Below are 25414 nucleotides of genomic sequence, written 5' to 3' on the forward strand. Positions count from 1 at the left end.
TCTTGCTTTAGCAGTGGTATTTTGCTTGACATTTTGATTGGGTATTTATGACAACATGGAAAAAAGATTTCCATTTGAAATAAAACTACATATACCTTTTTGTACTTAGCAGCATGCCGCCGTGAAAAAATAGTCCGCCATAGGTTACCAAGTTATTCCAGGCCGCACGTAGCTCTAACTCGGTCTAACTATGTGTGGATTATTTCTAGCCCAGCGATTACAGGTTGTGGTTTCCAGTTTAAAGCAAGCAAATGACATTGCTGGAGACCGTATCTATGCACCCGCATACAAAGTTGCAATCAACGGTGTGGTGATGGATGCGATTTTGACACCCGTGCTGAAGCACGGGTTTTACTGTTTGAAAGCTTTTGGATATCAAGCACTGCATTTAGGATTAGTCACACAGGACGAGATAAAATCCTATGTTTGTTTATTGATTTATACTTTGTGAAACAATTTTGTTTTGTAGGGGATGAATCACTGCGACAAGTAATTAGATCTATTGTGCTTATTGAGGTACGCATTCTTTCTACTTAGGCACACCACTTCGTACGAAGCTTATCGCCTGTTTGGGATTTGCGGTCCAAATATCAAAAGGCTCCAATTTTCATTTACCGAGGACGCTTAGTCTGTATTGTACCAATGCAGATGCTCTGATGATTCACCTTCAGATCCGCAGACGCGGCATATATCGTTTGCAAGTTTACCATTTTTCTTAAGATGATATTTACTCGAACAGTGTCCGGTAAATAGTCCTGCCATGATGCATAGCTCTTTTTGTTTAGTCTAAGCAACTCTAGGCTTTTTTCATTGGGAGAGATAAATTTCTTGGATATTCGTAGTCCAGGTATGTTACTTCAATTGTTCTTTTTAGCTGTGGTTTTCCACTTTTTCAGTTAAATTTTTAGGGCAGCCGATAAAATTCCACAGAACGCTTCCGGGCCGATAAAATTAGAGCCTTCCCTGTTCTTGTTACTCATAGGTTTTTCATTCCCTGCAACTCCACAATGTCCTGAAACCCAATATAAATTAACATGATTTTTCTCCGCCAACTGTCAGAGCGCAAGAATACAAGAATACTCCCATACTAGTTTTGAGCGACATGTAGGAGCCCTTAACCCGTCGTCTTGAGCGCAGCCTAACTATGTGAGAAAATACAGATATTTGCATACCGGTATTTTCAATTCAGACATACGTAAGGGCAATAAAGAATGGCATATATTTCTGCTTGTAACACTGTCGACCAATATCCTATGGGGATATCCAGATCCTTTGAAACTTACCCAGCTTTTTCGAGCTAAAGTCTGTTTTGTTTTTGGCCTTATGTTATTCTTTGTTTGACTATTGCATAGTATGACCAGTGAACCGACTACTTGGGTCTGGGACCCCATTTTTATCAATTATTCTACTGCACACCCAATGAGCACTAGTTGCCTTGTTTATAACCTGTTCAATATGAGTTATAGTTTAGTTTTTTAACTAGTATTAATCACAAATACTTTACCTCAGATGGCATTTCAATTACTGTTCCGTTGAGCAAAATTGTTGATGTGAAATATGCCACTTTTCGAGTTAATGGGATTATGATTGTTTTGTGTATGTACAGGTCCTCCTTTTCACTCCACTTGGAGTGAAGTTTAATGCAGATTGCATTCTAATTCAGAATACATAGTCAAATTGTCCCCCCACGATTTCAATAGCTTGTCTACAACTAACAACCACAATAAGGATAATAGAACTCCGCCTTGAGAGCATCCTTTATATGTTTTCATAGTCAGTGTCGTGATTCCAACCGTACTAGTATTTTCACGGTTTATAAACATTGAGTTGATGTAATTTATTGTGTAAATATCAAACCCATTTTTTTCGTAGCATTCTGCATTGAGATGCATTATCGAATATGTTGAGAAAAGTCGCAAGTGAGGTTTCTTTTGTTTCAATCAAATTCTCTACTTTTACGCGCTTCCATTCATTATCGTTTGATAATGCAGCCAAAGCTGCAACAGGCATGTTGGTTCATGTGGGTCCGCTGCAACGCAACCTGTTTACGGCTTCAATACGTTTGGCATGGAATAACTTAGCTATAAATGGAGTGTCATTTTTTCACGGCGGCGTACTGAAAAGAGGTCCAGAAATTTTTAAACAATTCGTAAAAAAATAAACAAAAATGACTCTTTTTGGATCGAATAAATTGCGATGAATATGTATTTCATTACATAGTCTTGATGATTGAAGCCATTTCTAAAACCAAAATGGCGAGTTTCGCATACCACGAAACAATGGAAAATATCATTAATATGGGTGTCATTTGAAAGGTAGTAGTTAGTAGGTGATTGAAATTGATGATTGACGCCATTTTGAAATCCAATAATCATTTATACTGTTTTATAGTAGCTGAAAGGCACCATCTTAGATTTCAAAATGGGTTCGATAATCAATCTCCGTCTGACCAGCCCCTTGATGATAGTTTTCACTTTTTGGTGATTTTCGGAAACCGCCATCTTCGGTTTCAAAATGGCCTCAGTCATAAACTTCCGTCATCTACTGACCAGTTGCTTTCAAATAACACCCATATTGATAATGGTTGTCACTGTTTTGTGGTTGGAAATCACCGTCTTGGATTTCAAAATGGCCTCAATTATCAATTTCCCTCATCTTCTGACCAGCCGCTTTCAAATGACACCATTAATAATGGTGTTTTGTAGTAACCGGAAAACGCCATCTTCGATGCAAAAAAAAGCCTCAATCATCAATATCCGTTACCTATCACATTGGACTTTGAATTAGTTCGATTTCTTACCCAAATCTCATTTGACTGGTGTGCACTAGGTCAATTGAAAGCGGTATCTTTTCATTTGACAGAATGATACGAAGGAGATTGAATATGAGCTGCATCTCACGTGAAAGCGACAGTGAATGATAATGCTTGAACTGAACATCAGGTCAATAGCAACTGATGTGTTAAATAAATTAGAATGTTTCCATAGCCGAGTGAGTCAGTTTCGATTGAATGAACTGAAATTTTACTGCACTGCATGTTTCCTCATGATAAGAACATCGTTCGGGACACTCACGTCCTTGTTTCGACGTGTTTTACCTTTTTTCGGGTTTTCGGACCATGTCCAATGAGGAATAGACAGAAAGAATGAACCGGAAAAAGTGACAATTCACCTTTTATTGAACACACTGGGAAAAGATATGTCCTCAAGCAGGAATCAAATCTGCGATCTCCCAGTCTATAGTTGGGTGCGTCAACCACTCTGCCATCGAAAAACTGTGATGATACATCACAGATTTCCAACAGTATCGTGATCCCCGTCACAGTCTCAATTACCTACAGTAGACCCAGGAAGAAGTTTCTTCAAGTATCAGCTGGCCGGATTCTGCTGTTTCGTATTGCGATATGCGTTTTGCGATTAATGCAGGAGGTACACGGTGATAGGACATGTAGCTTTACCTCATGTAGCATATTATCATTTTCCATGTATACGAGGATCTTAATTCCAACGCTGTCACCTTCAGTTATGTTTTAGGCTGTTCTGTAAAACGACTCTTTATGATAGACTATCGCATCTTCTCGATATGTGGAGATCTACAGTGTTGTAAGCGATGCGGGTTTAATTGTAGATATTCTAATAAGGGATTGAGAGTTCTGACCTTGAATCAGTAAAGATTTTGGAGTTCAAGGAATTGCACTCAATGTCTATCAATGATGAAAAATGCTATTCATCAAACTCGCTTCGCCAAACTTTCGTTGCAAAGCTGTTCCTCTTCTTGCCAACTGACGATAACGCCTCTAACAACCCTTGCGAAGGGGTATTCATCGTTACCGCTTGGAAACTCTAGGAAAGGACCAAATATGACCTCGCTTGAATTTCTTCGTAAGGGCCCTGGGTTGTTTCAAACATGGGTATTAAATAACATTCATCAATCAAATAGAAGTGATTATAAAATTCTTGATTTTAGGAAACTGAAATAAAACCAGGAGTTCTCTACACTTCCCGGGTCACCAAAAAATTTCAAATGCTCCTATTTTATAATCTAAAACACAGCCTAAAAAACGATTACTTAATTTTTCTGACATCGTGGTATACGCAGCTATAAACGTTGCCGACTGTCTGAAAAAATCGCTCTTTGGTATTGTACCAACAGTAACAACTTGTTTAAAGCAGTTGACTAAACAATAAACCCTCCTTGCAGTGATCGTATCCTTCAATGGCTTTTATTAAAACAATCATGGATCTGATCACTGTTTAACAAATCACCGTTTTCAAGTGTTCAGTTCTCATTTGCTCTCCGAAAAGGCGTTTGTTGATTTTATTGAGAGTGAACGCCATACCGCCTCCGACCACAACTCGTATCGGCCGACTGTATGTTGTCCTGTGTCCTGAAAATTGCCTATTTGTGATTACTCTTCCCGTAGAGTGTGCTGATTATGTAACATAATGCTCATCGATGTTCCATATGATCGTTGGCATTTTCTTGTGAATTTTGTTTGTTTTAGCAGTTGGTCTAGACCGGTGTTGTAATTTTTGCTACTTTGAATGGCATTATTTTCGACAAAAAATTTGTTTTCGCTAAATCCATCTGTGTTTGCTTTTACGAAGGTCAGTTCTACCAAAAAATGAATCTTTCATTAACCGCCCCCCTCCTTAAGTGCCTCTGAGGTTGGCTTTTATTGCAGACTAAGTAGCACCTATACGAAATGTATAATACAACCCTTTACGAATATTTATCTTTTTTTAAAGATTCCAATGTGGCAATGTTTTTGCGTTCGCCTACGCTTATGAGTTCGAAATGATTATCAATGAGAAGATTATTGTTAGGATCTGAAACTAGCAGTTCCTTGCGAATCTTCTATAGCTATGTTTAATGCATACATGCAACCACATCCACAGCGATTTCTACCTTCTATTTCTGCAAAACAAATTAAACAAGTTTCCTTTTCTGTTACCATAATACATCATGCACACCTTTCGTGAGGATTCTCAATCGCTGATGCAACGGACGTCATCGAGATAGAAGAGAACGTAGCCAATTTAAATACCAGTCGTTATTAGCCACTGATTTAATGGTAGCGCATATTCTGAGCCAAACCAATTCGCTTTAATAAATCGCCCCAATCAATAACACCTAGCTCTAAGGCAATTAAAGTGGCATGTATTCGATTTGAAAGTGGCCATAGAAACTACTAGTTGTTCGGATTATCTAATAGAGAGATAATCGTGAGCCGTGCGCACGAATGAGGTAAACTTGAAATATCAGATAATTATGAAACAGAAAGATCCTACACGTCACTTAATGATGTATCATTTTTTAGTTATACAGAACCATCTTACTCTTGATAGTATATCTATACAGTCTTGATAACGATCGGAAACATGACTTGGAAATAATCAACTGTTAACAATAGCTATCAAGCTTAGAACTCGTATTCCCGTCAAATCTCAAATTATTCTAAAATCTTCACAAAACTCTATTAAAGCCCCTTGTATATCGAGCTTTATTCCCAGTTTTAAAATAGTCTCAGAAGTTCTTCGCTTAATTTTAAAATAATGAAAATGAATTCCAAATATAAAATAATTTTAAATTGTGAAACCTAGCCTAGTCTACATACTACATGCCGTTGCGGAATTTGGCCTTCTGCTTCGACAGACTTCACGGCCCATTCTTAATGTACAGGTCAAGTACAGGTTTAATGCTACGATCATTCGTTACCTGTGAGATTCAGGTCTAGGCGTATAATTCATCCATTCTTTAATGGTTCAATATTAAATATATAATTAGTCGATATAAGTTTTCAAAAAATTAGGCAAAATCATACACCAAATAGATAAGGTCGTCGATTTAAGGATATATAGCCAACAATCGCTGGCTGTGCGCTATCACGAAAGATAGAAAGTTATTTATTTATTTATTCGGGTAAAAGCCTAAATATATAAATAAATAAATGAATAAATAAATAAATAAATAGAATAATGAATAATCAAGCAAACATTAGGAATCGATATTATATTTTACTCTATGTCCAATCATACTCTAGTGACAAAAGAAAAATCCTCGCATTATGGGAATCGACACCAGTTCTCTACTCAGAAAATTGTCCGCAGAATCTGTCAAAATAGGAACAGCATATTAAAACCAATATATTGCCGCAAAATTCGACTAGGCACACAAAACATCACTCTAACAAAGGAACGGCCACCGACATTCTGCTCCAATCCCTCAGAAACAATACATCCACATTCCATACTCCGTCCCGTACCCGTTGCCGTACTCTCATTCCGCAGTGTGTTTTTGAACCAGGCAGAGCGTTCGAATGCCAGCGAGATTAATTAAAATATTATGCATTAAACCACGATTACCAGTCAATTAGCCGGGGACGGCTACGTCGTGACTAGGATTAATAAATATCACGACTGTACGAAGAAATTGAGTCTCCCTTGGCGTGCTCGCTGTCCACGACCGAACGCCACCAATCCTAGGCTGTTCGGGGTGTTTTGAGTCTAATTGGAATCGACAGAAAGGGGAAGGTTCGTGAACTAATAAAGATTTATCTTTTAACGGGTATTCGATAGGTGGTTGGTAAGACAAGCGCCGCAGCTGAAAAAGCAATTGCTACATTTTTCGAAACGGCTGGGGGGGTGGAATGTTATTCGCTAATGGGTATTTTGTTGGAAAGCAGGGGGTGGTTTATTGTAAAACAAGGATTGGCAAAACACGTGTCGATCGTGCCTTCATACATTAGCTCGCCGACCCAGAATCGCTTCAATATTAGTTGGCAACTTTGATTGACAATGCATGAGCTTATCCACTATTTGGAGTATAACATAAAAATAATTTCAGCATCGCATGCTGTTTTTAATAATTTCAGTTAGTTTAAATAAATATATTTTATATATTTGTGGGTTTCCGTCGGATTTGGTACATGCCATTGATGCTGATGTTTTGCTGATTGTGATTCGATATTCTTGTTTGCTTTTTGCTCTGAAGTGATTTGGAGGTACTATGCACCAGAGTTTGCAATTTTCCTTTTCGTAAACAGAAATCAGCGATATTTCAACCAAAGAGCTTTTATTCTCAGGTGATTCGATTATCAAAAATGCCGACCAGCCATGTTGGTTCTCAAAACGACAGCTAACAACATTGTGTACTAGTTACCAGTGACGAAACCTATATGTTTGCTTGGACTTCCGTTTGCACACAAAGTTGTTTGCTGTCGGCCGTAATACCTTTACGGTAATAAGAAAAAATTGCTCTAATAGCAAGACGTTTAATACTAAAACGGTCCCAACAAAAAAATCCCCAAACGGGAATATCAACACATTCAAATCCTTCGTTTGAAATGAGCAATCAGCGCTCTGTCGTTTTTACGCGCTGATCCCGATTTTCGTCCGACTCTTGACGTAGTAGGCCCATTGGCAATCGTTCCCGGAACCTTTGAGACAGTCAAATGATGAATTTCTATCAGTTTTCTTCAAGACACGATGCAACAATCCAGGATTTTGCATGTGGGTGAAAGAAATCATTCCACGAATATCTCACTGACAGCTGCAAAACTTACCGAATGTGTACAATACACTCTAAAGAGAAACTGGGCAAAATATGGTTTATATCTGATCAGGTATGAAGAAAGTTATGCAAGTTTGAAAGTGTCGTAATATTTAATTGGCGACTCACTTTTTATGAGATAACATACTCGCACCTGAAATCTGTAAGTAGGGGTTTGCTCACTACTCGGGTTCTTTTTTGCCCAGCGTGCCTCTACCGGAATTTTGGATTTTCGTAACAACAAATAACAAAAGTAAACAAACAAATAAATTACTAAATTTACCGACTTTTTCCCCACTTCCTCTTCCTGCACTGTGCGCTGCTCGGCAAACTACAGCTGTTGGGAAGGCGGACGGTTTCTTCCGACCGTCCGGGACTACAACGACCGTGTTCTCCTGCTGGTGTCGTTGGCTGCTATCGCTGCGGTCCTTGGCGGTTAACTAGGGAGGTGAGCTTGGCTTCGTTGTTGGAAGCTCCCTAGCGACGTTGGCAAACTATCGCCGGATCGACCTACTCGCCGCAAGCGATCCCGGAAGTCACCGCAGTGCACTTCCCAGGGGAACCTTTGTCCGCCATGCTTCGTTCTCCTTGACGATTAACTGTAGAGGAGAGCTTGGCTCGTTCGACTTAACCTCTACAGCGAGAACGGCCGATATCACCGTTCCTTGTTGTTTAGCCGGGGAAGCGAATACACTCCTTAACAGTTAGCTTACCCCTGTTGACGAACCGACACCGTAATTTTCACTGGTGCCTGAACCACGGGCCGACACTTTTAGCTTGCCGTCACACGTGCGCACAGAAACGTTTTTCTAGTGGCGAAAAACTCCCGAAAAACTTATAAACGGACGTCTGTCTATTACCGTCGTTCGTCACTTTCTTCCCCGTGGTCTGTCACTATCGCACTTTTATACGATGGCCGCCTTCTTCACGACCAAAACAAAACGTTCAACCACCTCGTCTCATAACTATCATTCCGGTGCGCAGCATAGTCGACACACTTATTGCAGCAAGAGGAGAGCGGTGGCCTATCTAAGCCCTATGTTATTTATACAAAAATCTTCAACAAAAATTACTACACCTATTTGTACCACCAAAACTGTTCACAAACGCGAAACTCTATGAAAATTTACAAATTTAACGTGAACGATACAAAACAGCGGTGAGCATAATTTTACGTAAACAAATACACTCTACGGAGTGTATAGTCAAAAATAGGTATATTTCCCCTAGGGCATCGCAAAAAAAATTGTTTTGAGTTCTCAAAGGCCCCCTTCTCATATCGTGACAAAGTAAGCTCAGATGCCAAATTTCACATCATTTGGACAATTCTAGCCTCCCGCCAACTTCGCTTGAAATTTTTGAAATCGGTGCTATGGGAAAATATGGAGGAAAATTATATTAAATGCTATAACTTTTTAAGTAGCAAGCTGAAAATTACAATTTATACCTCTTTTTAAAGAAAATAACCTTGGTATTTGAATGGAGATTTTGTTTCCAGAAAAATACGGGAAAGCGGGGTTCTGGGTCATTTTGTCCCCAAAATCCCCTATTTTTAATAATTTTTCTGTATGATGCAAATCATACATGTTTTGCAGTTTTTCTAATGTGAAAAAATCTCGGAAATCGAACGAAACCCTTTTGACCTTTATCCGAATATGAGAAGTTGGGGTTATAGGGCCTTTTGTCATACATATTAAATATTACCATTTTCTCGAGCATATATCTCTATTATTCTTCAATCAATTTTCATAAAATGTAACTTGTTGAACGTGGAAAATTCTTAGAAATATAACAAAAATAGATTCGTTACCGATAACCGTTTTCTTTAAAAATAGGTATGCATTGCTTTAAAAAGAGGTATACATTGTAATTTTCTGATTGCTACTTCAAAAGTTATAGCATTTTTCCTCCATATTTTCGAAGTGGGCGGGGGGTCTAAAATTGTCCAAATGATGTGAAATTTGGCATCTGAGCTTACTTTGACATTTGTCACAATATGAGAGGAGGGGCCTTTGAGAATTAAAAAAAATAAATTTTGCGATGCCCTAATTTCCACCCAATGCTAAATTGTTACCCTGATGGGCTATAAATCAACCTACAGAATAACTGATGATTCCGCAAAATATCACATAACTGAATTTAATACTGATTTGCAAAACTTAAATACTTTAGAAATGTGGAGAAATAAATAGTATAATATAATATATTGATTGTTTTCCATGCATTTAGTTTATCACGGGATTCGAAGCCTCGCGAAATTAACCCTTCCCATACCGCATTTTCAACAACTTAGCGCAATTGCTTTAATGCTGGATAATCGGGTCCTAAAAATGCGATAAACTGCTTGTCGTAGAACGTTGCACATATTTGCTAGGTACAGTCGTTGCGGAATGAGTACTAATTACTGTTTCGATATCAGTTTCTGGTGGGCATCCGTTTGTTGTTTAGCTGTAGATGAACTTTACGTTTCAACTTCGTCTCATCAGTATTTGGCACCGACTAGACTATCAGTTTGACGCTAAATCCAAAGAATTATCACCGCTTGGCGAAACTGTACAGTAGTGTGTGAAAGGAACGATTCAATAAATACTTCAGTTCAGAATTTTTAAAATATTCTTCATATAACTCTAAATTGAAAACGAGGACCTATACTTTTTCATTCATCAATCAATTGTAATTAATGGTGGCTACAATTTCTAATAGGAAAAATTCCTATTTTTTTCAAAAATAGACAAAAATACGTAGAGTTACAGGACATTCATTTTGTAGTCAAAATACTTCGAATTTAAAGCAAGGACATACAATTTTTCATACATCAATCGGTTATAATTAATTTCGACTTCAATTTCTGAAAGAATAAATTTATATATTTTCTCAAAAAATAGACAAAAATACGTAGCAGTACGGAGATTTCATTTAGTAGGCAAATTACTTCGAATTCAAAGCAATTAGCAAAAATTTCTGTCACACCAATCGTTCGTAGCTGACTTCGGCTACAATTTCTGAAAGAAATTTTTTTTGAGTTTCTCCAAAAGTAAATAAATATACTTAGAAGTACAGAAATTTTATTTAGTTGGCATATGATTTCGAAGTCAAATCGATGATCTATACTTCCATATACACCAATCGATTGTAATTGGTGTTGGCTACAATTTTTGAAAAAAATATTCTTTATACTTACTAAAAAATAGATACTAATACGCAAAAGTACAGAAATTTGATTTAGTAGAAAAAGCACTTCGAATTCAAAGCAAGGACCTACAATCTTTTATACATCAATCGGTTATAACTAATTTCGGCTTCAATTTCTGAAAGAATAAATTTAAATATTAACTCAAAAAACCTGTTTTAATCCACCTAGTGGTGCAATTGTGCCTTTCTTATTTGTACAAACTACGATTCCATGGCTGGTTAAGTTCAATACAATGATGGAAATGTATATTACATATTCAGTACGATTTGCACATACATACAATGGATCGACAGCCACGATCTTGAGATACTATGTGTCGACACTGAAACTTCGCTTGAAACCAGCGGCGGAGCAAGAAGTAAGATTCGGGGGGTCCGGACCCTACCGAAAATTTTCAACTTGTTAAGAAATTTTAAACTAGTTTTAATTTTAAAGTAGCAACCCCTCATTGCATACTCCTACCTAAGCCTTTATAGGTCAAAAATTAGGTTGACGATTTTTAGAGTGATTGCATAATCTTTCTATATGAAAAAGGTAAAAATATGCCAAAGTCCAAAAAAGTGAATTCTCGTCAAATTTTTTTTTTTCAACATTTCATCAAATCTCAACGTTTTATGCATTTTAAAGTCATTTGGCATCAAAAATGCAAATTCGATTTTGAAATTTTCCCTTACTCCCCCCTTTGAGAATTTTTAATTTCAGTTTATATGGGAATTTGCTGGGTGGTCGCACTCTTCAACCCGCAACTCCGGAACCGGAAGTCCAATCAATAACAATTCAATAATTCAATAGCAGCCGATGGGAAGATTATACCTTTCATTTGAGACTAAGTTTATGCAAATCGGTCCAGCCATCTCTGAGAAACAGAGGTCACATTTTTTCCACATACACACATACACACAGACATTTTCCGCTCTCGACGAACTGAGTCGAATGGCATATGACACTCGGCACTCCGGGTTTTTAGAGTGATTGCATAACCTTTCTATATGAGAAAGGCAAGTACAGAAGCTTCATTTAATTGGCCAATTACATCGAATTCAAAGCGATGACCTGGAATGTTTTATAGGGGGACCCGGGGCTAATAAGACCGTGGAGGTAATTCGGACCGCCTCGATTTCTCAGAAAATCGTAAGACTTTCTGACTGTCGTACCGCTATTCTAAAAGAATAATTTTGACAGTTGAATCTATTTTTGCCTTTCTCATATAGAAAGGTTATGCAATCACTCTGAAAAACGTCAACCTAATCCCGGCCCGGAGGGCCGAGTGTCATATCCCATTCGACTCAGTTCGTCGAGATCGGAAAAAGTCTGTATGTGTGTGTGTATGTATGTATGTGTGTGTGTATGTGTGTGTGTATGTGTGTGTATGTGTGTGTGTATGTATGTGCGTATGTGTCAAATAATGTCACTCATTTTTCTCAGAGATGGCTGGACCGATTTGCCCAAACTTAGTCTCAAATGAAAGGTGCAACCTTCCCATCGGCTGCTATTGAATTTTGGATCGATCGGAATTCTGGTTCCGGAATTACGGGTTTCAGAGTGCGGCCACACAGAAATTTCTCATATAAACTATAGGAAAAATTAAAAACTGAATTTTTATTTTTGATGCTAAATGTGTTCAAGGTGCATGAAACGTCGAGATTTGATGCAAACTCGAAAAAAAAAATTTGACTGCGATGCACTTTTTTGGATTTTGGCACATTTTTGCCTTTCTCATATAGAAAGGTTATGCAATCACTCTGAAAAACGTCAACCTAATCCCGGCCCGGAGGGCCGAGTGTCATATCCCATTCGACTCAGTTCGTCGAGATCGGAAAAAGTCTGTATGTGTGTGTGTATGTATGTATGTGTGTGTGTATGTGTGTGTGTATGTGTGTGTGTGTATGTGTGTGTATGTATGTGCGTATGTGTCAAATAATGTCACTCATTTTTCTCAGAGATGGCTGGACCGATTTGCCCAAACTTAGTCTCAAATGAAAGGTGCAACCTTCCCATCGGCTGCTATTGAATTTTGGATCGATCGGAATTCTGGTTCCGGAATTACGGGTTTCAGAGTGCGGCCACACAGAAATTTCTCATATAAACTATAGGAAAAATTAAAAATAGAATTTTTATTTTTGATGCTAAATGTGTTCAAGGTGCATGAAACGTCGAGATTTGATGCAAACTCGAAAAAAAAAAATTTGACTACGATGCACTTTTTTGGATTTTGACACATTTTTGCCTTTCTCATATAGAAAGGTTATGCAATCACTCTGAAAAACGTCAACCTAATCCCGGCTTTTTTCGACTCGTTTAGGGTTTCTGGATTTTAACAGGGGCGTAGTTGATGGTTTACGGAGAGGGGTTACACCCCCCCCCCCTCTACTGTTCGCGCCCCTCCTTTAAAAATCTCCTTAAATCACCCCTCAGACCACCACCCCAACCAGCCCTCATACCCCTCCCTTTCAACCCCATCATCTTTAAACCACCACTACATTACAAAGCATACCAATTTAAGCTGGGGAGTCGTTCGTTCATGGGACTTTCGCCCTCCTCACATACCCACCCCCGCATGACAAAATGAGTTAGCAAGCAGATAACATTGATCTAATGCTGATTAGGCTAATGAAGTATGATATTTTTTTGTTTCAAGTGTTTCACCGTCGACACGTAGCTCATCAAGTTCGTGGCTGGCATGCCATTGTGTATAAGTGCAAAGTGTACTAAGAATGTAATGGACATTTCCACGATTATGTTGAACATAAAAAGTCTCCGTGCCATAGTTTAGAGAAATGAGAAAGGCACAATTGCACCGCTAGGTGGATTAAAACAGGTTTTTTGGAAAGGAGATGCAACGTGTTTCATGTTTTTGCCAGCCTCAGAACAAAAATCATTATAATGGTAAAACCTGTGATTAAAGCAACAAATAAAAGTAAAAAAAACAGGTAGGGGAATTATGGTTGAAACGACACCTTAAGCATAACATTTTTTCTAGATTACCACAAAACCAATAAAATTATAATTTCTAAGCAGAATTCTTCGGTTAGGTGTATGGCTTTGCAGTCTAATTTTTAAGCAAAAACAAACTATTTTGTCTTCATCTTCAACTTTACACGATCGGAACAGATTATCCTGAAAAACCATATGACAATCCATTGTTGTACAACAACAGATCTGACAACAAAACAACAATTATCGAATCCTTGAAAAAGGTCCCAAACGGTCCGAAACGTCGGATGAAGACAAAATAGTTTGTTTTTGCTTAAAAATTAGACTGCAAAGCCATACACCTAACCTAAAAATTGGAAACAGTCGACTCCAGTTCAAAGCAGAATTCTTCTTCAGAGAATTCTTTACAAGGCCCAATTTTGTCAGCGCTTCAAAAAACAAAAAAAATAATTAAAAATTAACAACAAGTTAAAAAAGTGACTTCTTCTAGGCACTGCGGGTAAAACCGACACCCCCTATAATTTATTAAAAATGTGATATATGCGTGAGTAATAAAGTGTGAGTATGCGAGGTGCAAATATGTGCTTGTTGTAGCTTCATCATGTAGTGAGGGGAGGAGAGTTCGAAAGCATAGTGTTGCAAACAAAAGTATTTTATGCTCTAGAATTATTTCTTAGTATGGATATTTCCAAGTGATCCTTACGCGCATCATTGCAACCTACAGTGTTCTTGTATTTCGTAAGAGAAGTTTTGCAAGCGTTCTACATCCTGCTAATAGGATTCATTCACTTGTAAGTAACTGACATTTCTTAGTAAAACTACCTTTTTCAGAGTTTGATTTTTCGGGACTCTGATCATCAAATATCTACCGAGGTATACAAAAGATTGTCTTACTGTGATAAAGTCCATCTATGACAAACCAAGAGAACACTAGAAATTCAGTTTGATGAGCTTTTTGCATAAATAGCAAAAGCTTCGATAGAATCTGATAAGTAAAAATTACAGTTTTTAGGTTTTTAAAGAGACTTATAAGAAATAAACATAATAAATGTATTTCTCTGAACTTCTGCTATTACTATAGTGTACTAATAGTGTAATTGAAGTGTCACAAAGGTCCCCAGCCTTTTGTAATGAATCCCAAATAAACACAACTATCGGTATTACCCCAACCAAAGGGTGGTTTTACCCCCACAGCGAACATTAAAAAAAAAAAACAATAAAAAATATTGAATACCTCAAACTCGTCTTCACTGCACCCAGTTGATCATAGGACAGGTCGACAATGATAGTTACAGCTTTTGTTCAGTTAAAACCTTAAAATCTACCAACAAAATCCAAAATCTAGTATGAACGCTGCTGTCGTATGTTTTGTTTATTTTTATGACATTCAACGTACTAATGTAAATCCAATTTGTGCTCAATGCTCTACATAATCGTACTAATAATAAAGTGTCAAAATTAAATGAATAAAAATTTGATTTCTAAGGAAAGTTGTGGGGTATCGGTTTTACCCATAATTCCCCTAAGCACTTTTGTAAGCTTGAGGCTCCCATTTTATGGAGCGATTTTTGTTTGGGTGAAAACACAGATATTATCAAGACGCTCACCACTTTCGTGCGAAATGAGCGAACGGGACCATTCGGACCCCCTATTCCATCAACCACCGTTCAGTGGCTTGCGGCTACGCGCACGATTACACAAGCCACAGCAAAGAAAATGCATTTTATGTTTCTTAAGTAGTTTCTCCAATAAATATTTCATAGGTAAACATTATTCCATTGTATAAAAAATAACAAAAATTGACGGTCTGAATTGTTCCGTAGGGAGGTCCGAATTACCCCTACATTGGAAAAGGATGGAAAAACGTAGTGTTTTGCAAATCGTCACCTAGTGCTGCCATGGAGTGGTCCGAATGAACTTTTATGGCACCAAAAAGTAGCTATGGTTTCAAACTAGGACCTTTGACCGCTTCATTCTTTCACATCTATCCACCTAAACGGGCGGCTTGCTCAGGTAGGTCCGAATAGGCCCTACAGTTTTTATTTATTTAAAATACACAAAAATACGTAAAAGTACAGAAATTTCAATTGGTTGGTAAATAACTTCAAATTCAAAGCGGTGACCTACACTTATTTATACACCAATCGATTGTAATTGATGGCGGCTACAATTTCTGAAAGAACAAATTTTTATCTTTTCTCTAGAAATAGACCAAAATACGTAGAAGCACAGAAAACTCATTTAGTTGGCATTGAGCTTAAATCGATGATCTACACTTTTTTAAACACCAATCGATTGTAACTGATGGCGACTACAATTTTTGAAAGAACTTTTTTATATTTTCTCAAAAAGTAATGAAAAATTCATAGAAGTACAAAAATATCATTTAGTCGGCTTCAAATTTAAAGCGATGACCTACACTTCTAAATACGGCTACAACATCTAAAAGAAAATTATTTATATTTTATCAAGAAGTAAAGAAAATACGTAACAGTACGGAAATTTCATTTAGCTGGCAAATAACTTCGAATCCACTTTTTACGCTTTTTTCTACACCAATCGATTATAAATGAATTAAGTTACAATTTCTGATAAGACAATTTTTTATATTCTCTCAAAAATAAGCAAACATACGTAAAAGTACTGAAAGCTTATTTAGTTGGTGAGTTAAAACCATTGATCAATAGTTTTTTTTATAAACCAAACGATTGTAATTGATGGCGGCTACAATTGCTGGTAGTACGGAAATTCGCTCTGTGTTATTAAATATACATAAACTTATGGGCTAACGAAACTTTGCCAGACCACATACCACTTCTATCTTCATGTCTATCTGGGGCTAGGTGTCATTCTAAAGTCTAAAATATCTCCTATGTAACGAAACTATGTAAAATTTGCACGCTTATAACTCCGCGATTACTACATGGATTTTAATCATTTATACACCAGCCGATTCAGAAACACCTAACTTGAATATTGGTAACAATTTAATATCTGTGCGATAGAAGTAGTCAATTGAATATCGGTAAAATTGAAAAGTTCCCGAAAAAAGCGAAAAAATCATCAATGAGGCGGCTATTTCAGGTAGAGGCGTCAAAAGGCAGTACCTAAGTGGCTTAATCAAACGTGAAAAGTTATAAAAAAAAGTGCCACGTGCCTGTTTGAATCAGTTTTTCTTCTTATACCAAACGAGCAACATCATGGCTGTTAGGGTGGGACAAAAATTAGATTCCAGCTCCATGCAAATTTTTAGGTTACATTTGGGCCCTAGAACAACTGTGCAAATTTTTAGCTCCACCCCTGAAACTATATTTTTGTGCTCGCTGTTTGTTTACATGGGATTTTGCATGGAAAATTAGCTTTCACAAAATAATTCCTCCAGGGGTAGCCCATTGCTTCCTAAAAATAAATCGTTATGTGGCTTTTATAGGAAATTTAACAAAGAAATAAAGTCACGAAAACCACGAAACGATCTGACGCTTGAGAAAATAGTTATTAGGCGGAAACCGATTGATGCTCTGACGATTGATAAAATATTCATTTTTTCTGGCACCACTGCTCTTGGTTATCCAATTATGCGCAATTTTGTTTTAATTTTCTCTTAATGTGTCTAAATCATTTATCTATACTGTTTGGCCACTTCGCAAGAGTTTTGAGGGATAAATTGAGGCTTCTTTTGTACCTAATACAAGAAAGTTAAAAAAAATTATGTATAATTCGACCATCAGCAGCAGTGATGCTATGAAAGTGAAATTTTCATCAATCTTCAGAACATCAATCAGTTTTTTCTTAATAACTTTTTCCACAAGCATCAGATCGTTTCGCGGTCTTCTAGACTTTGTTTCCTTGACAAATGTCTTATAAAAATCAGACATCTATTTTTTTAGGAGGTAAAGGGCGACTCTTGGAAGAATTATTTTGCAAAGGACGATTTCCTCATACAAAATCCCATGTAAACTTTAACCCTGGGCGCAAAAATATAGTTTCACCGATCGAGCCAAAAATTTGCAGAGTTGTTCTGGGATCTAAATGGGACCCAAAAAGTTACTCGGAGCAAAATTTTATTTTTTTCATATAACCATGTCCCACTCTAATGGCTATAGCGTCTGGATGCTACAATAAAGGGTTGATGCTATGGATTTTCAGCAGCGGCGTTTTAAGTACGAATTTTTCAGGTGCACGGTGTCACAGGGTAATTTGCAAAGTGCAATCACGGGTGGTTTTGGTTTGAATTCAATACTGCAGGGTGCAACGAGTGTGTGCTGCTTGATAGTTCGCGTTTGAAAAAAAATCATTTATATTTATGTTTGTGTGTGCGTTGGATTGACGATATTTTCAGCGGCGGCACACACGTTTAATATGTAGGATATATGTGATACGTTTTGTATCACTAAGGCATCTAGCAACATGCGTCTGTAGTTATTTCTAAAGCACGGACGGACTCAACTGAATTTGCGCCTACAGAAAGGTGGTTAGTTAGAAATTTGGCTAGGTCAAGGAAACTGAGTTATGTTAAAGTAGTTTTACTTTCGATTTGTTTTCAAAAAGATGCAACATAATCCATAGCGTTTCTTGTTAGTCGACTCAAAAGTAATGCCATCTGATCAAGAGAAAGCACTGATTGATTTTATCACAAGTTTGCATTATTATTTTATATCGATCAAATTCCTTAAGGCATGTTCAGTAGCATCCTCAACAGAGCTTTTGATTTATTAGTTCGAACAGTTTTGTTTCGAATTGTATAACTGCTATACACTGCCGTTCTCTTTGTTGCTTCAAAGTTTCCCGGAACTGATCACTCTTTTTTATTTTAGTAAGTTAGAATGAACGTATTAACTTAGACTCATCAGTATACGGCAGCCGACTTGACAACCACTTGAACGTTTAACCAAGAAATAAAATTGCCTGAAACATGTGTGCCACATGCAACTCCAAGTCATTGCATTATTCACAACATAAACAATGAAAAGAATTTGCATTCGAAAATATCGAGATTTGACAATTTTTGCTGGTCGTTGGTTGTGTACCTTAATTTAGCGCAAACATTGAATCATTTCATTCAGTACAAGGGAAGTAATTAAAGTCAATCGTTCTCTGAAATGTAGGTGCCCCATATTGTAGTGTTAAATATATTTTAAAATGAGATTCAAAAATACAAAGTAGAAAATGCTCTTCCCTCCCCCTTCCCACTTAAACACTGGCTGGCGCTTCCTTTTCTATAGAACAACATTTCATCGATCGAACTAACTTACTGGTGACCATTCATTCTAAAGCTAATGTAGCAGCAAACAACACCTTATTAGACCCACCTATGTTTTGATAACAATTCTCACTCGAGCGAACTTCGAATACAATGTCGTTTCATTTTCTCGCAGACCGGTTTCCTGAGAACCAACAAAACCGAATACTGGATCGAACCATCCAAGAATCACAACCCATCGGACAGCGATGGTCATCCGCATGTCATTTTCAAACGGGCAGACGTCAAAGACATTAAGGATGCTCGATCGAAGGTAAGCTTAAGTTTCAACACTGTAACATCCCTCGCAGTTCTAATGCATTCTCCCTTCTGCCAGAAAGCATCCGCGTCCGCGAATGCAGCGACCGGTAAGAAGAAGAAAAAGAAACGAAGGAAGCGCCATGCGAGCAACTGCGGCACCAAGGAACCACGGCGGCTCACCGAAACCCATATCGAGTGGCAGCACCAGGGAAAGGTAATACTATCCATGTGCTGGTCCGAAGCAAGGCCCGAGCGTACTGCAGTCGGTTTTAGTTTGAGCAAGCGAAAAAATTTCCAAAGGCCTCTCTCGTCTACTTCGTTGACAGGTGATCGTACAGGGTGGTCGTAAGAGTCGTGATCATCCGGGTCCTGGGGGAAACACCGGCGGAGGCAGGAAGCGCATCAAACGATCCATCAGCACTCCGCGGCACGTGGAGGCGCTAGTCGTGGCCGATCATTCGATGGTTCAATTCCATCAGGATGTGGACCTGCAGCAGTACCTGCTGACAATCATGAATATGGTTTCTTCGCTGTACAAAGATCCCACTATTGGGAATTCGATTCAGGTCGCGGTGGTACGGATAATCATTCTGGAGGAGGAAGAGTCACATGCCGATTTCAACGTGACTCATGTGGCGGCCAACACGCTGGAAAATTTCTGCAGGTTCGTCCGTAGCGAGACGTAGACTGTGGGGGGTTTGTTGACACAGGAGCGTTGAAGTCTTTTCTGTTTTGTTTCTCAGATGGCAACGCAGCCTGAATCCGAAAGCGGAAGACGACCCTCACCATCACGATGTGGCGATTTTGGTTACGAGAAAGAATATCTGTTCCACCCATGGATGCTCGTAAGTTTTCTTTGAGTTTTATTAAAGGGATTGCAATAATTATGACAATTACGTGACTGTGTTTGACATAAATACGTAATAATTATTTTCCAGTACCCTGGGAGTTGCCAACGTGGGCGGTATGTGTCGTCCGGATAAATCGTGCAGCGTCAACGAGGACAACGGGATAACCCTGGCGCATACGATCTCCCACGAGCTGGGTCACAAGTAAGTACTAGTTTGAAAATAATCATAAATCAACAAGAGCAGAGCTAAGCACTTCCTGTCTGTCCATCATCATGCTCTCAGCACACTCGAGAGATTATAGCAATTTATCCACGTTTGCGTGTTGCAGTACCCACATTTTTTCACGCTAATCACAGCTGACAAAACATTGCCAGTGAGCTGTCTCCAACGTGGCGGATTGGTTACAGATTCCAGACCTCACCGAGTGCTTGCTAATGGAAATATTAATAATGAAAATCAGGTTGCCACCTGGAAGCGAATCGAATAATTAGCTAATATAGCTTGCAAACGAAATGTTGACCGATGTACGATAGTCGACAGCCGGTTACAGGGACTGTTCACTGAATGGTTGGGTTATTGATTATTAAACACTTTTAATTGTCGATCAATATTTGCTGCCGTCTGCTGGTAGGTTGCTGTGTATATACAGTATGGTAGCTTAGGAATGATTGATCACGGTTCGGTACGCGCTAGGGAAGGAAATATTGTGTTTGTATCCATCTGCTGGTAGTTTGAGTATTATAGTGCATCCCGCCATATGACTCGATATTCACTCTACCCTAATCTAATGTAAAATGTTCAGAGCTTTTAACCTTAGGGTCATTTAACCTTATTTTTTAACCTTAGGGTCATTCGCCTCTTTTCGGGTTAGAGAAATCTCTTTCGGTAAAATCTATAACCCTATGTACCGGGTTGGGAATCGAACCCAGGTGAGCTCTGTACAAGGCAATCGATTTACCAACTACGCTATGCCCGTCCCCAGTATTCAGAACTTGAATTCCAAGAGATCTAAGCTAAATGGTTTGTCAAACACGTTTGTTAGCTCCGATAATATTATTCCATTTCCTGTTTAATCAAGTTTATCTTAGCTGAGAAAAAAGTAATAAAAGTTAGCGGTAATATTCCAAATAAAGTAGGAGCAGATTTCCTTGCCCATTGGACTCAATGTACAGGTTATTTGTTTATCATATTTTTCTGTCAACGCCAATGTAATGTCGAGATGAGGCAACGCGAAAACATTTTCAGGATTGGTGTAACACTTTCTTCCCGAGTTGGTGGTAAGATTCGGAGTGATTTCTACCCGTACTGATGAAAGTAGATACATCGCATGTGTAAGTGAAATTGAAAATTCCTGGATAATAGCTGGTGGCTAGTTGAAAACATTTTTAGTTAACGGACTGTATGACCGACGACTCAGCAAAAATGTGGTTGTTGATTACTGATACTACAAATGTTAACTGCCAATTTCTCCGTTTGTGCTCCAGCCCGCATTATGGTGTTTGCAAATGGGAAGGCATCTCCGACGACCGATATACCCCAGGCTCAATACAGGTCGATTTCTATACTTCCCCGATTTCAAAAATAATGTCAATAAGCCACTTTTCCGATACAAATTATATCCATCAAATGCACCCGGGCCCTTGATAGTATACTTCCGGACCAAAAATAAGCGATTTAACATCATCGATATGTCGCCTGATCTAACCAAACAACGGAGAGTTATCTTATATACGTACCCGCCCGGGAAGTAAAGATTGATAGTGTAGTCTCCTACAGTGGGCCTAATTGCGAAGTATGAGGTTGGGAGGTCCTCCAAAAACCCTTTGCTTTAGTCATTTAAAAATCAGGTTTGCAAGCAATTGGGTTCAACAAAAATCGAAGAGAATAAGAAAAAAAAACTAATCTTCCATCTGCCTCATTTCGAGCCCATCGCCGGTTCTGCTCTTCAAAAATTTGTTCTTTTGAACAGGGTTCGCCTGCCTGTTCGCTTTGTTTTGTCGCGGGGCATGAACTGCCGTCGTTGCAAACCATTTGGCCATACAGCTACGCATTGTAGAAACATGGCACGGTGTGCAAAATGCGGAGAGAATCACGAAAAGTCTTCTTACTGTGGAGGGACTCCGCATGATCTCTCGACATATCCCGCGTATAAATTATACGAGGAAAAGCTAATTTACTCTTTTAAGGAATGCTCCTAAAAGAAATGCTAAACTGGACTATACCACCGGCCACGACTAATTTCTACATTTCTTTGTTCAGTAAAGCGTTAGAATTTGACGATCCCATTGGGGGAACATCTTCTAATGCGCCTATAAATTTTCGAAAGAGGAAAGTCATTTTCTCTTCCTCGTAAAGGCTTGAAAGTGTCTCTTGATGGGTTCTGTTACAAAATCGAAGTGAATAGCAGAAATTTCCACATGGGATTTCAAAAACCCCAAGTGTTCCTATATGTCAGTCCCCACATTTTTCAAGCTTTTACACAATGCATTTGCTTTGTTCAAAACCTGGTTAACTTGCGACGTAGATCCTCCACAATTTTGGGGTCAAAATTTGATATTCTTTCAATCGTATTAACCTTTGCTCGGTACCAGGTATTGAAGTTGTCGCTTGTCAAGTCCAAGTCAAAGGCAAATACTTATTGACCTTGTTTCAATATGCACCGCAACTCAGCTGCTACCAGAAGACTTCAACTTCCACGGTAGGCCATGGGGTTGCCCTCACCATAATCACCGATCTATCTTACCATTCTATGGATATCAATCAAATCCGAAACAATCGAATCAAAACAAGCAATTCCTCCGGTGGAAGGGTGCAGGGTTTTGGTCAAGCTATTCTCCACACTGCGATTAAAGGTCAGACGAAACGAGTACCCGGCGCGTGGTGGGCAGAAAGTGCTCAGAATTGCTCGCAAAAAGGTCCTATAAAGGCTTTTTGAACGTCGGATCGCACGATTTTTTCCGAATATACGTTAGAAACTTTTTTCCTTTTTTATTTCGACTATGTTAGTCACATTTTTCTTTTTTACGTTTTAACGATATTCAATTAGCTAGAGATTACTGGGTAGGGAAAGTTATGAAACTTAGAGCCATAATACTCAAGTGAGAGCAAGGATGTGAAGTAAACAGATCGGAAAGCTAGAAGTGGCAGGGTCATTAGAACAGGCTTAATATAATGCGGGCTTAATTTTTGCCTTCTGATAATGAGGGTCGAGCTTATGCAGAATAACTACGAATCACCCGAGTTCACTATCATGTGTCCTGATAAAGGTAGACGTATCTATCTTTACCGTGACAACCGGCTGTCACGGTAAAGATAGATACGTCTAGCTTTATCAGGACACATGTTAGTGAACTCGGGTGATTCGTAGTTATTCTGCATAAGCTCGACCCTCATTAACAGAATGCAAAGATTAAGCCCGTACGATATTAAGCCTGTTCTAATGACCCTGCCACTTCTAGCTTTTCGATCTGTTTACTTCACATCCTTGCTCTCACTTGAGTACTATGGCTCTAAGTTTCATAACTTTCCCTACCCAGTAATCTATAGCTAATTGAATGTCGTTAAAACGTAAAAAAGACGTTAGAAACGCAAATGAAAAACTCGATAAAAACTAAAAAACGCGGTTATTGGTACCGGCTCGTCGACGGATTAACGAGAGAAACAATGTTTCGTCTGGTGGCTACTGCAATTGTTTCTTATAGCTGTGATTTCCTCTTTTCTCAGTTCCGTTTTGAGAGCACTCCACACCGATGAAATTAGTGGAAGACCATTTGCTTGGTAACTCATAGACTTTTTCATCCCCTGCAACTCGACAATATTCTGGAACCCATTTACATGCTTTTGTCCTATGCTATATTCCTCCCTAAGGAGATAAAAATTGGGTAAACACGAAAATATCGCCAACTCCCACACTAGTTTCAATCGACATGTAAGAGGCCTTAATGCATTGAGCGCAGCCTATCCGAGAAGATATGTGCCGGTATTTTATATTTATGTATTTATTTATTTATTTAACAATTACAGTCCAACTGACTCTGAGTCTTAATGAACTAAACTACAAATAATTAACCTAAAGTGGTAACAAACGGTTTGGAAACTGCTCAGAACTAAGGACGAAGTCAAAGCTTAGATGCGAAGGTAGCTTTCGACGCGTGTCTACGATCTTCTACAGTGTGTAGTCCTAATAATCGATATCGGTCTTCGAATGGTGTCAGGTTTAGCGGATCACTCCAAGGCAATTGATGTAACGTATATCGTATAAATCTGTGCTGGATGGCTTCCATTTGTTGGCTCTAAGTTACATGGTAGGGCATCAGACGACGTTTGCGAATTCCAACTGTAAGCGCACCAGTGATCAATATAATGCTTTAAAAAAAAGTTTCGAGTGATCAAAGTCATCCCGATGATCAAATCAACTCTGGTTCACGGTTCGTAACAAACCCGAAAAAAAGAACAATTTGTCCTGTCCAATACGATTGCCATTCAAAATTTTTGATCACCGGAGCAAGGGGTTCATGAAACAACCAAGCCCGTACTCCAATAGATCACGCATGACATACTCGAACCGATGACTACACCATCAATCTCAACTTTATAAGCGGGTACGTAGACGAAGTAGTCCTTCATAAAAGGCTTGTCGTCAGTAAGGCAATATTTTCATGTTTTAGACGGAATATAACAATTCTAAGCTTATCTGGGTTAATTTTCGAGGTATCTGTCACGCCTGAATATTCTTGCATCAGCTTTTTCTAAATCTTTAGAATATTTAGCGGATTATCCTTGATCCGAAATAAGATCTGATATGTTTCGAGCGAGTTCAATGTAATCTCAAAATATGCGTTTCTGGGACATGGAAATTTCTAGTCGAGATGCGACTTGAATTTGAAAATGCAGCTTTTAATTTTTTGTACTTCTTAGAAATGCATGAAACATCAAAATTTGGTATCAATTCGAAAAAAGGATTTTTTAATCCAAAAATACCACAGAGGCAACATATTACGAAAAAATCACGAGATGATACAAGATCCGACCCTTCAAACACATTTTGCATCAAAAATAAATTAAAAGCAGCCTTTCCAAACTCGAATTTTCTCCAAGTCCCTTAAAGAATATTCACAATTGTTTTGCTTTTAATTTACACTAGATCTTGACGTTTCACGACATTCTAAGCATAAAAAATACGAATTCGTTTTTTGAACATTCAAAGGGCTATTAGTGGTTTTCCACGGATGAAAAATTTTGCACTTTCGCTGCTAAACTCGGCCCCTTAATCATGCCTGATGGAGCTGAAATTTTCCACAGAGACCTTTCTCAAGGTGCTAATGCTTTAGCGGTGTGTCTGGTTATGATTACTTTCAATGGTTACTTTTGACGTAGCACTACGTC

At 38.4% G+C, this 25414-nt stretch overlaps 1 protein-coding gene across 1 annotated transcript in view; it reads left to right on the plus strand.

The window, feature by feature from the left end:
* The window catches only part of LOC131685074 (A disintegrin and metalloproteinase with thrombospondin motifs 12), a 114267-nt gene that overhangs the window by 37353 nt on the left and 51500 nt on the right, over positions 1-25414 (plus strand). The window contains exons 5-9 of the mRNA XM_058968494.1: positions 19054-19191; positions 19255-19392; positions 19505-19842; positions 19922-20023; positions 20117-20230. Of these exons, the coding sequence (XP_058824477.1) occupies positions 19054-19191; positions 19255-19392; positions 19505-19842; positions 19922-20023; positions 20117-20230 (830 nt within the window). The remainder of the gene's footprint in view (positions 1-19053; positions 19192-19254; positions 19393-19504; positions 19843-19921; positions 20024-20116; positions 20231-25414) is intronic.

The sequence above is a fragment of the Topomyia yanbarensis genome, chromosome 2 (assembly GCF_030247195.1).
Source record: "Topomyia yanbarensis strain Yona2022 chromosome 2, ASM3024719v1, whole genome shotgun sequence".
NCBI classification, from domain to species: domain Eukaryota; kingdom Metazoa; phylum Arthropoda; class Insecta; order Diptera; family Culicidae; genus Topomyia; species Topomyia yanbarensis.